The following is a 12840-nucleotide window of genomic DNA, read 5'->3' as shown; positions in this document are numbered from 1 at the left end:
TAGTGAACTGCCATGCCTTAAAGGGGTTGTGTTCAGTGGTTATATATTGCCGTGCCTTAAAGGGGTTGTGTTCAGTGGTTATATATTGCCGTGCCTTAAAGGGGTTGTGTTCAGTAGTTATATATTGCCGTGCCTTAAAGGGGTTGTGTTCAGTGGTTATATATTGCCGTGCCTTAAAGGGGTTGTGTTCAGTAGTTATATATTGCCGTGCCTTAAAGGGGGGTTGTGTTCAGTAGTTATATATGAACTGCCGTGCCTTAAAGGGGTTGCCGTGCCTTAAAGGGGTTGTGTTCAGTAGTTATATATTGTAGTGAACTGCCGTGCCTTAAAGGGGTTGTGTTCAGTGGTTATATATTGTAGTGAACTGCCGTGCCTTAAAGGGGTTGTGTTCAGTGGTTATATATTGTAGTGAACTGCCGTGCCTTAAAGGGGTTGTGTTCAGTGGTTATATATTGCCGTGCCTTAAAGGGGTTGTGTTCAGTGGTTATATATTGCCGTGCCTTAAAGGGGTTGTGTTCAGTGGTTATATATTGCCGTGCCTTAAAGGGGTTGTGTTCAGTAGTTATATATTGCCGTGCCTTAAAGGGGTTGTGTTCAGTGGTTATATATTGTAGTGAACTGCCGTGCCTTAAAGGGGTTGTGTTCAGTGGTTATATATTGCCGTGCCTTAAAGGGGTTGTGTTCAGTGGTTATATATTGCCGTGCCTTAAAGGGGTTGTGTTCAGTGGTTATATATTGCCGTGCCTTAAAGGGGTTGTGTTCAGTGGTTATATATTGCCGTGCCTTAAAGGGGTTGTGTTCAGTAGTTATATATTGCCGTGCCTTAAAGGGGTTGTGTTCAGTGGTTATATATTGCCGTGCCTTAAAGGGGTTGTGTTCAGTGGTTATATATTGTAGTGAACTGGTTATATATTGCCGTGCCTAAAGGGGTTGTGTTCAGTAGTTATATATTGCCGTGCCTTAAAGGGGTTGTGTTCAGTGGTTATATATTGCCGTGCCTTAAAGGGGTTGTGTTCAGTGGTTATATATTGCCGTGCCTTAAAGGGGTTGTGTTCAGTAGTTATATATTGTAGTGAACTGCCGTGCCTTAAAGGGGTTGTGTTCAGTGGTTATATATTGCCGTGCCTTAAAGGGGTTGTGTTCAGTGGTTATATATTGCCGTGCCTTAAAGGGGTTGTGTTCAGTAGTTATATATTGCCGTGCCTTAAAGGGGTTGTGTTCAGTGGTTATATATTGTAGTGAACTGCCGTGCCTTAAAGGGGTTGTGTTCAGTGGTTATATATTGTAGTGAACTGCCATGCCTTAAAGGGGTTGTGTTCAGTGGTTATATATTGCCGTGCCTTAAAGGGGTTGTGTTCAGTGGTTATATATTGTAGTGAACTGCCGTGCCTTAAAGGGGTTGTGTTCAGTGGTTATATATTGCCGTGCCTTAAAGGGGTTGTGTTCAGTAGTTATATATTGTAGTGAACTGCCATGCCTTAAAGGGGTTGTGTTCAGTGGTTATATATTGCCGTGCCTTAAAGGGGTTGTGTTCAGTGGTTATATATTGTAGTGAACTGCCATGCCTTAAAGGGGTTGTGTTCAGTAGTTATATATTGCCGTGCCTTAAAGGGGTTGTGTTCAGTGGTTATATATTGCCGTGCCTTAAAGGGGTTGTGTTCAGTGGTTATATATTGCCGTGCCTTAAAGGGGTTGTGTTCAGTAGTTATATATTGTAGTGAACTGCCGTGTGTTTAAAGGGGTTGTGTTCAGTAGTTATATATTGCCGTGCCTTAAAGGGGTTGTGTTCAGTGGTTATATATTGCCGTGCCTTAAAGGGGTTGTGTTCAGTAGTTATATATTGCCGTGCCTTAAAGGGGTTGTGTTCAGTGGTTATATATTGTAGTGAACTGCCGTGCCTTAAAGGGGTTGTGTTCAGTGGTTATATATTGTAGTGAACTGCCATGCCTTAAAGGGGTTGTGTTCAGTGGTTATATATTGCCGTGCCTTAAAGGGGTTGTGTTCAGTGGTTATATATTGCCGTGCCTTAAGGGGGTTGTGTTCAGTGGTTATATATTGCCATGCCTTAAAGGGGTTGTGTTCAGTAGTTATATATTGTAGTTCAGTGGTTTGGCTCTCTGTATCCCAGGGGAGGTTGTGCTCCTTGTCTGTGATGGGAGGTGGCTTGCTGTGCTGTTTAGAAAGAGGTATGTATGTCCCTCATCCACCGTGTGCTGGTAGAGAGACACAGAGATTGGCTGAACCCACCATGTGCTGGTAGAGAGAGACACAGAGATTGGCTGAACCCACCGTGTGCTGGTAGAGAGAGACAGAGATTGGCTGAACCCACCGTGTGCTGGTAGAGAGAGACACAGAGATTGGCTGAACCCACCGTGTGCTGGTAGAGAGAGACACAGAGATTGGCTGAACCCACCGTGTGCTGGTAGAGAGAGACAGAGATTGGCTGAACCCACCGTGTGCTGGTAGAGAGAGACAGAGATTGGCTGAACCCACCGTGTGCTGGTAGAGAGAGACACAGAGATTGGCTGAACCCACCGTGTGCTGGTAGAGAGAGACACAGAGATTGGCTGAACCCACCGTGTGCTGGTAGAGAGAGACAGAGATTGGCTGAACCCACCATGTGCTGGTGGAGAGAGACACAGAGATTGGCTGAACCCACCGTGTGCTGGTAGAGAGAGACACAGAGATTGGCTGAACCCACCGTGTGCTGGTAGAGAGAGACACAGAGATTGGCTGAACCCACCGTGTGCTGGTAGAGAGAGACAGAGATTGGCTGAACCCACCGTGTGCTGGTAGAGAGAGACAGAGATTGGCTGAACCCACCATGTGCTGGTAGAGAGAGACACAGAGATTGGCTGAACCCACCGTGTGCTGGTAGAGAGAGACACAGAGATTGGCTGAACCCAAGGTGCGCGTGTCTCTAGAGCACCCCAGAGCATACGAAAGGCGGTGCTAGCATCGCCATAGTGATCGTGCATATTTACAGTTTTGAATTCCTAGTGACATCTTCGAATTTTAAAGGCAGGAGAAACACATTGCAAAAGGAGCATTGGTTATTATGATGTAATGATGTAATGATGTCATGATGTTATGATGTAATGATGTAATGATGTAATGATGTAATCTTTAAATGTTCAGGACCGTAAAGGAACTTTGAACTTTGATGTAAACAAAGTATGCATCAACAAAATATAACGGAATGTTCTATGTAACTTACTGTATATATTCTCTAAAACGTATATCGTCAAATCATAATAAGTCTGCTATTGGAACATGAGCCGTGGGTGATTGGGTCCATTTTGACGGGTAGAATATGGGACATACCTGTCGTCTTGCATGGGTCTGACATACCCAGCTGACAGGATGTTGAGAGAGAGGATGTTGGGGTCTATGATGGTATCGTCCCCCTCGGGAGAGTTACTTATACGCCCTGGGGAGTCGAGGAAGAGGAGGAGGAGGAAAAGGGAAAAAGAGGAGGAAGACGAGGAGGAGGAAGAGGGGGACGAGAAGGAGGAGGTAGAGGAAGATGAGGAGGAAGAAGAAAGATGAAGTAGATGAGGAGGAGGATGAGAAGGAGGAGGAAGATGAGGAGGAGGAAGAAGATGAGGAGGAGGATGAGGAGGAAGAGGATGAGGAGGAGGAGGGGGATGAAGAAGAGGATGAAGATGAGGAAGAGGGGTAGGAGGAGGAGGAAGAAGAAGAGGAGGAGGAGGAAGAACAGGAGGAGGAAGAGAAGGAGGAGGAGGATGAGGAAGAAGATGAGGAGGAGGATGAGGAAGAAGATGAGGAGGAGGATGAGGAGGAGGATGAGGAAGAAGATGAGGAGGAGGATGAGGAAGAAGATGAGGAGGAGGAGGAGGAGGAGGAGGAGGAGGAAGAAGAGGAGGGGGATAAAGAAAAGGATGAAGATGATGAAGAGGAGGAGAACTTACATACTGTAAATGTTGGTGTTAAATACATATTCAACACACACACACAACCACACACAGAGAGACAGACACTCACAAAGACAGCACACACTCAGGCACATGCACACACACAAACAAACAAACACACACCGTCCACTTCAAAGTGAGCCTGACTCACCCACAACCAGCTCCTGGACATCTTTCCACACGATGTCTTCACCTGTCTCATGAACGATTGTCACAGTTATTCTCCTCTGAATACCCTGGGGGGGGGGGGTTAATTGAATAAGAGAGAGATAGAATAGTGAATGTACCATTAGAGATAACGGAGACACCAGAACAGAGAGATAACGTCCAGAGAGATAGCGTCCAGAGAGATAGCGTCCAGAGAGATAGCGTCCAGAGAGATAGCGTCCAGAGAGATAGCGTCCAGAGATAACGACGTAACAGGAACACGGGACGAACACCAAGAATCAAAGCAACCAAATAGAGGCTGGAACTGGACTGCACGGGACTGGACTGAACTCTACTGAACTGGACTGAACTCTACTGAACTGGACTGAACTAGACTGAATTGGACTGAACTAGACTGAACTGAACAGGACTGAACAGGACTGAACTGAACTGAACTAGACTGAACTGAACTAGACTGAACTGAACTAGACTGAACTGAACTGGACTGAACTGGACTAAACTGAACTAGACTGAACTGGACTGAACTAGATTAAACTGGACTGAACTGGACCAGACTGAACTGGACCAGACTGAACTGGACCAGACTGAACTGGACTAGACTGACCTGGACTGGACTGAACTCTACTGAACTGGACTAGACTGAACTGGACTGGACTGAACTAGACTGGACTGAACTAGACTGGACTAGACTAGACTGAACTAGACTGGACTAGACTGAACTAGACTGAACTAGACTGAGCTAGACTGAACTGAACTAGACTGGACTAGACTGAACTGGACTCTACTGAACTGGACTGAACTCTAATGAACTGGACTAGACTGGACTAGACTGAACTGGACTGGACTGAACTAGACTGGACTAGACTGAGCTAGACTGAACTGAACTAGACTGGACTAGACTGGACTAGACTGAACTGAACTAGACTGAACTGGACTAGACTGAACTAGACTGAACTGAACTAGACTGGACTAGACTGAACTAGACTGAACTAGACTGGACTACACTGAACTGGACTAGACTGGACTCTACTGAACTGGACTAGACTGGACTGACAGAGCTTTACTATCCTCCCTCTGGGAGCATCTGGTTATCAGGAAGATAGAGAAAGTATTTTATACACACTGAGTGCACAAATCATTAGGAACACTTTCCTGATGTTCAGTTGCACCCCCATCCTTTTGCCCTCAGAACAAGTTCAATTCGTTGGGGCATGGACTTTACAAGTTGTCGAAAGCGTTCCACAGGGATTCCAATGCATCCCACAGTTGTGTCAAGATGGCTGGATGTCCTTTGGGTGATGGACCGTTCTTGATACACTCAGGAAAACTGTTGAGCGTTAAAATAAACCCAGCAGCGCTGCAGTTCTTGACACACTCAAACCGGTGCGCCTGGCACTTTCTAGCATACCCCGTTCACTTCAGTCTTTTGTCTTGACTATTCACCCTCTGAATGGCGCACATACACAATCCATGTCTCAATTGTCTCAATTAATAATACTTCTTTACCCTGTCTCCCATATTCTTCTATATTCTTCTATATGATTCTATATGATTCTATATGATTCTATATGATTCTATATGAGACTATATGATTCTATATGATTCTATATGAGACTATATGATTCTATATGATTCTATATGATTCTATATGATTCTATATACCTACAAATCAGATGAAATCATAACTGCCATTCCACCCCCTAAAATGACTCACCTGGTGCAGCATGAACGTCCCATGGCAAGGCATGCCTCCTCTATGGTCTACTCCTGCTGGGACGTAGCTGTAGGGCAGGAACAAACATTTCACATCGGCCAATAAGTTCTGAATGACATTAAAGCTGTTGCTGATATTGTTGTTCTCGTAACTCTGGTTCTTGCATCGACATTCCACTGTGTTAATATCCATTAAATCAAGACGTTCGTAGTACATAACAGGCTTACCATTTCACCCACCAGTCTCTGAGTCTCTGAGTCTCGAGAGTCTCTGAGTCTCTGAATGGCTGAGTCTCTAAATGGCTGAGTCTCTGAGTGGCTGAGTCTCTGAGTCTCTAAGTCTCTGAGTCTCTAAGTCTCTAGAGTCTCTGAGCCTCTGAATGGCTGAGTCTCTAAATGGCTGAGTCTCTGAGTGGCTGAGTCTCTGAGTCTCTAAGGGGTTGAGTCTCTGAGTCTCTAAGGGGTTGAGTCTCTGAGTCTCTGAGTCGCTGAGTCTCTGAGTGGCTGAGTCTCTAGAGTCTCTGAGCCTCTGAGTCTCTGAGTCTCTGAATGGCTGAGTCTCTAAATGGCTGAGTCTCTGAGTGGCTGAGTCTCTGAGTCTCTAAGTGGCTGAGTCTCTGAGTCGCTGAGTCTCTGAGTGGCTGAGTCTCTGAGTCTCTAGAGTATCTGAGCCTCTGAGTCTCTGAGTCTCTGAATGGCTGAGTCTCTGAGTCTCTGAGTCTCTAAGTGGTTGAGTCTCTGAGTCTCTGAGTCGCTGAGTATCTGAGTGGCTGAGTCTCTGAGTGGCTGAGTCTCTGAGTGGCTGAGTCTCTGAGTGGCTGAGTCTCTGAGTGGCTGAGTCTCTGAGTCTCTGAATGGCTGAGTCTCTAAGTGGCTGAGTCTCTGAGTGGCTGAGTCTCTGAGTGGCTGAGTCTCTGAGTGGCTGAGTCTCTGAGTCTCTAAGTGGTTGAGTCTCTGAGTCTCTGAGTCTCTGAGTGGCTGAGTCTCTGAGTCTCTGAGTCTCTGCATGTGCAGTGCAGTGGAACCCTTTCCGGATCTATTTATTTTCTAGTGAGCCAACCACCAAGGATGTGAACCGGCCAACAGATCAGGCCTGGTTTACAAAAGGTCGTGGTGAGTTGGTTTGCTGTAAAGTACAGTGTAATCCTGTGGTGGTGTTCGTGGTGACTGATACTCACTCTCCACTGGCCTCCAGCTCACAGATCTCGAAGAACACCATGAGGTCATACTTGCAGTGGCAGGGCCCGGCTGTAGGGCGCATCAGGGCAGTCAGCTTGGTGGCAGGGACTAAAGGGAGGAGGTGAAGGGAGACAAGGTTACCGCCAAGGACACTCACTCTCCAGTAGCAGGGAACATGGAGAACTGTGAGGAGAGAAGGGCTGAAACAGAGGGGTGATCAGAGAGATGTATGGAGAGAGAAAGGAACCATTCAGTACAGTCCTGTGGAAACGGAATGAGATCACTCAGTCAGGAGGGCCACAAAACCCAGGAAGCAAACAATCATTCCTTAACGTTAGAGAGGATTGCCTCTGGAGATGGAAATTAGTATTGTAGCTAAATCAGGTGCAAATTTGTTGTGCTTGATCCCTGACAAATAAACTAATAAAACATTTAAAACATTTAACTAATTATATGCATCTATATACAATATTACCCAAGTACAAGAAACATTTTATTACAATGTATATCCCAGGTCCTGAGAAACGTGAACGTAATCATCACATCAGAGGCAGGTTTTATCATCAAACAGGTAATGTCTGACCCTACATCAATGACTCTGAAGACTGTCTGTTACCCACTTCCATCAATGACTCTGAAGACTGTAAACCACTTCCATCAATGACTCTGAAGACTGTAAACCACTTCTATCAATGACTCTGAAGACTGTAAACCACTTCTATCAATGACTCTGAAGACACTAAACCACTTCTATCAATGACTCTGAAGACTGTAAACCACTTCTATCAATGACTCTGAAGACTGTAAACCACTTCTATCAATGACTCTGAAGACTGTAAACCACTTCTATCAATGACTCTGAAGACTGTAAACCACTTCTATCAATGACTCTGAAGACTGTAAACCACTTCTATCAATGACTCTGAAGACTGTCTGTTACCCACTTCTATCAATGACTCTGAAGACTGTAAACCACTTCTATCAATGACTCTGAAGACTGTAAACCACTTCTATCAATGACTCTGAAGACTGTAAACCACTTCTATCAATGACTCTGAAGACTGTAAACCACTTCTATCAATGACTCTGAAGACTGTAAACCACTTCTATCAATGACTCTGAAGACTGTAAACCACTTCTATCAATGACTCTGAAGACTGTAAACCACTTCTATCAATGACTCTGAAGACTGTAAACCACTTCTATCAATGACTCTGAAGACTGTAAACCACTTCTATCAATGACTCTGAAGACTGTAAACCACTTCTATCAATGACTCTGAAGACACTAAACCACTTCTATCAATGACTCTGACGACACTAAACCACTTCTATCAATGACTCTGAAGACTGTCTGTTACCCACTTCTATCAATGACTCTGAAGACTGTAAACCACTTCTATCAATGACTCTGAAGACTGTAAACCACTTCTATCAATGACTCTGAAGACAGTAAACCACTTCTATCAATGACTCTGAAGACTGTAAACCACTACTATCAATGACTCTGAAGACTGTCGGTTACCCAATTATATCAATGACTCTAATTCATAAAGAGTTATTTATGGAAGCTACTGATGTTAAGAGCACCATAAATCCAGTTGAGGAAGAAATCACTGGAGGAATTGTAGGGGAAGTCAACCAGACAGTAGACAGGAGGAACTGTAGGGGAAGTCAACCAGACAGGAGGAACTGTAGGGGAAGTCAACCAGACAGGGGGAACTGTAGGGGAAGTCAACCAGACAGGAGGAACTGTAGGGGAAGTCAACCAGACAGTAGACAGGAGGAACTGTAGGGGAAGTCAACCAGACAGGAGGAACTGTAGGGGAAGTCAACCAGACAGGAGGAACTGTAGGGGAAGTCAACCAGACTGGAGGAACTGTAGGGGAAGTCAACCAGACAGGAGGAACTGTAGGGGAAGTCAACCAGACAGGAGACAGGAGGAACTGTAGGGAAGTCAACCAGACTGGAGGAACTGTAGGGAAGTCAACCAGACTGGAGACAGGAGGAACTGTAGGGGAAGTCAACCAGACAGGAGACAGGAGGAACTGTAGGGGAAGTCAACCAGACATGAGGAACTGTAGGGGAAGTCAACCAGACTGGAGGAACTGTAGGGAAGTCAACCAGACTGGAGACAGAAGGAACTGTAGGGGAAGTCAATGACAGGAGACAGGAGGAACTGTAGGGAAGTCAACCAGACTGGAGGAACTGTAGGGGAAGTCAACCAGACTGTAGACTGGAGGAACTGTAGGGGAAGTCAACCAGACAGTAGACAGGAGGAACTGTAGGGGAAGTCAACCAGACAGGAGGAACTGTAGGGGAAGTCAACCAGACAGGAGGAACTGTAGGGGAAGTCAACCAGACAGTAGACAGGAGGAACTGTAGGGGAAGTCAACCAGACAGGAGGAACTGTAGGAGAAGTCAACCAGACAGTAGGAACTGTAGGGGAAGTCAACCAGACAGGAGGAACTGTAGGGGAAGTCATCCAGACAGGAGTAACTGTAGGGGAAGTCAACCAGACAGGAGACAGGAGGAACTGTAGGGGAAGTCAACCAGACAGGAGGAACTGTAGGGGAAGTCAACCAGACAGGAGGAACTGTAGGGGAAGTCAACCAGACAGGAGGAACTGTAGGGAAGTCAACCAGACAGGAGGAACTGTAGGAGAAGTCAACCAGACAGGAGGAACTGTAGGGGAAGTCAACCTGACAGGAGGAACTGTAGGGGAAGTGAGGAAGAAGATGAGGAGGAGGGATGAGGAAGAAGATGAGGAGGAGGAGGAGGAGGAGGAGGAGGAAGAAGAGAGGGGGATAAAGAAAAGGATGAAGATGATGAAGAGGAGGAGAACATCCAGACAGGAGTAACTGTAGGGGAAGTCAACCAGACAGGAGACAGGAGGAACTGTAGGGGAAGTCAACCAGACAGGAGGAACTGTAGGGGAAGTCAACCAGACAGGAGGAACTGTAGGGGAAGTCAACCAGACAGGAGGAACTGTAGGGGAAGTCAACCAGACAGGAGGAACTGTAGGGGAAGTCAACCAGACAGGAGGAACTGTAGGGGAAGTCAACCAGACAGTAGGAACTGTAGGAGAAGTCAACCTGACAGGAGGAACTGTAGGGGAAGTTAACAAGACAGGAGGAACTGTAGGGGAAGTCAACCAGACAGGAGACAGGAGGAACTGTAGGGGAAGTCAACCAGACAGGAGGAACTGTAGGGGAAGTCAACCAGACTGGAGGAACTGTAGGGGAAGTCAACCAGACAGGAGGAACTGTAGGGGAAGTCAACCAGACAGGAGACAGGAGGAACTGTAGGGGAAGTCAACCAGACTGGAGGAACTGTAGGGAAGTCAACCAGACTGGAGACAGGAGGAACTGTAGGGGAAGTCAACCAGACAGGAGACAGGAGGAACTGTAGGGGAAGTCAACCAGACATGAGGAACTGTAGGGGAAGTCAACCAAACTGGAGGAACTGTAGGGGAAGTCAACCAGACTGGAGACAGAAGGAACTGTAGGGGAAGTCAACCAGACAGGAGACAGGAGGAACTGTAGGGGAAGTCAACCAGACTGGAGGAACTGTAGGGGAAGTCAACCAGACTGTAGACTGGAGGAACTGTAGGGCAAGTCAACCAGACAGTAGACAGGAGGAACTGTAGGGGAAGTCAACCAGACAGAAGGAACTGTAGGGGAAGTCAACCAGACAGGAGGAACTGTAGGGGAAGTCAACCAGACTGAGGAACTGTAGGGGAAGTCAACCAGACTGGAGACAGGAGGAACTGTAGGGGAAGTCAACCAGACATGAGGAACTGTAGGGAAGTCAACCAGACAGTAGAAAGGAGGAACTGTAGGGGAAGTCAACCAGACAGTAGACAGGAGGAACTGTAGGGGAAGTCAACCAGACAGGAGGAACTGTAGGGGAAGTCAACCAGACATGAGGAACTGTAGGGGAAGTCAAACAGACTGGAGACAGGAGGAACTGTAGGGAAGTCAACCAGACTGGAGACAGAAGGAACTGTAGGGGAAGTCAACCAGAAGGAGACAGGAGGAACTGTAGGGGAAGTCAACCAGACTGGAGGAACTGTAGGGGAAGTCAACCAGACTGGAGGAACTGTAGGGGAAGTCAACCAGACAGTAGACAGGAGGAACTGTAGGGGAAGTCAACCAGACAGGAGGAACTGTAGGGAAGTCAACCAGACAGGAGGAACTGTAGGGAAGTCAACCAGACAGGAGGAACTGTAGGGGACGTCAACCAGACAGGAGGAACTGTAGGGGAAGTCAACCAGACAGGAGGAACTGTAGGGAAGTCAACCAGACAGGAGGAACTGTAGGGGAAGTCAACCAGACAGGAGGAACTGTAGGGGAAGTCAACCAGACAGGAGGAACTGTAGGGAAGTCAACCAGACAGTAGGAACTGTAGGGAAGTCAACCAGACTGGAGGAACTGTAGGGGAAGTCAACCAGACTGAGACAGGAGGAACTGTAGGGGAAGTCAACCAGACATGAGGAACTGTAGGGAAGTCAACCAGACAGTAGACAGGAGGAACTGTAGGGGAAGTCAACCAGACAGGAGGAACTGTAGGGGAAGTCAACCAGGCAGGAGGAACTGTAGGGGGAAGTCAACCAGACTGGAGGAACTGTAGGGGAAGTCAACCAGACTGGAGACAGGAGGAACTGTAGGGGAAGTCAACCAGACATGAGGAACTGTAGGGGAAGTCAACCAGACTGGAGGAACTGTAGGGGAAGTCAACCAGACTGGAGACAGAAGGAACTGTAGGGGAAGTCAACCAGACTGGAGACAGAAGGAACTGTAGGGAAGTCAACCAGACAGGAGACAGGAGGAACTGTAGGGGAAGTCAACCAGACTGTAGGAACTGTAGGGGAAGTCAACCAGACTGGAGACAGGAGGAACTGTAGGGAAGTCAACCAGACTGGAGACAGAAGGAACTGTAGGGGAAGTCAACCAGACAGGAGACAGGAGGAACTGTAGGGGAAGTCAACCAGACTGGAGGAACTGTAGGGGAAGTCAACCAGACTGAGGAACTGTAGGGAAGTCAACCAGACAGTAGACAGGAGGAACTGTAGGGGAAGTCAACCAGACAGGAGGAACTGTAGGGAAGTCAACCAGACAGGAGGAACTGTAGGGGAAGTCAACCAGACAGGAGGAACTGTAGGGGAAGTCAACCAGACAGGAGGAACTGTAGGGGAAGTCAACCAGACAGTAGGAACTGTAGGGGAAGTCAACCAGACTGGAGGAACTGTAGGGGAAGTCAACCAGACTGAGACAGGAGGAACTGTAGGGGAAGTCAACCAGACATGAGGAACTGTAGGGGAAGTCAACCAGACAGTAGACAGGAGGAACTGTAGGGGAAGTCAACCAGACAGGAGGAACTGTAGGGGAAGTCAACCAGGCAGGAGGAACTGTAGGGGAAGTCAACCAGACTGGAGGAACTGTAGGGGAAGTCAACCAGACTGGAGACAGGAGGAACTGTAGGGGAAGTCAACCAGACATGAGGAACTGTAGGGGAAGTCAACCAGACTGGAGGAACTGTAGGGACTCTGAAGTCAACCAGACTGGAGACAGAAGGAACTGTAGGGGAAGTCAACCAGACTGGAGACAGAAGGAACTGTAGGGGAAGTCAACCAGACAGGAGACAGGAGGAACTGTAGGGGAAGTCAACCAGACTGTAGGAACTGTAGGGGAAGTCAACCAGACTGTAGACTGGAGGAACTGTAGGGGAAGTCAACCAGACAGTAGACAGGAGGAACTGTAGGGGAAGTCAACCAGACAGGAGGAACTGTATGGGGAAGTCAACCAGACAGGAGGAACTGTAGGGAAGTCAACCAGACAGTAGAC

General features: G+C 47.3%; 1 protein-coding gene across 1 annotated transcript in view; it reads right to left on the bottom strand.

Annotated features, from left to right (window-relative positions):
- The window catches only part of kif1aa (kinesin family member 1Aa), a 200357-nt gene that overhangs the window by 45706 nt on the left and 141811 nt on the right, over nt 1-12840 (bottom strand). The window contains exons 32-35 of the mRNA XM_052525192.1: nt 6995-7103; nt 5818-5884; nt 4087-4171; nt 3325-3430 (exon numbers count right to left, since the gene is read on the bottom strand). Of these exons, the coding sequence (XP_052381152.1) occupies nt 3325-3430; nt 4087-4171; nt 5818-5884; nt 6995-7103 (367 nt within the window). The remainder of the gene's footprint in view (nt 1-3324; nt 3431-4086; nt 4172-5817; nt 5885-6994; nt 7104-12840) is intronic.

Source organism: Oncorhynchus keta, chromosome 1, assembly GCF_023373465.1.
Source record: "Oncorhynchus keta strain PuntledgeMale-10-30-2019 chromosome 1, Oket_V2, whole genome shotgun sequence".
In the NCBI taxonomy this organism is placed as follows: domain Eukaryota; kingdom Metazoa; phylum Chordata; class Actinopteri; order Salmoniformes; family Salmonidae; genus Oncorhynchus; species Oncorhynchus keta.
Note: the sequence above shows the minus strand (reverse complement) of the source record. Positions and strands in the feature narration are given on the sequence as shown.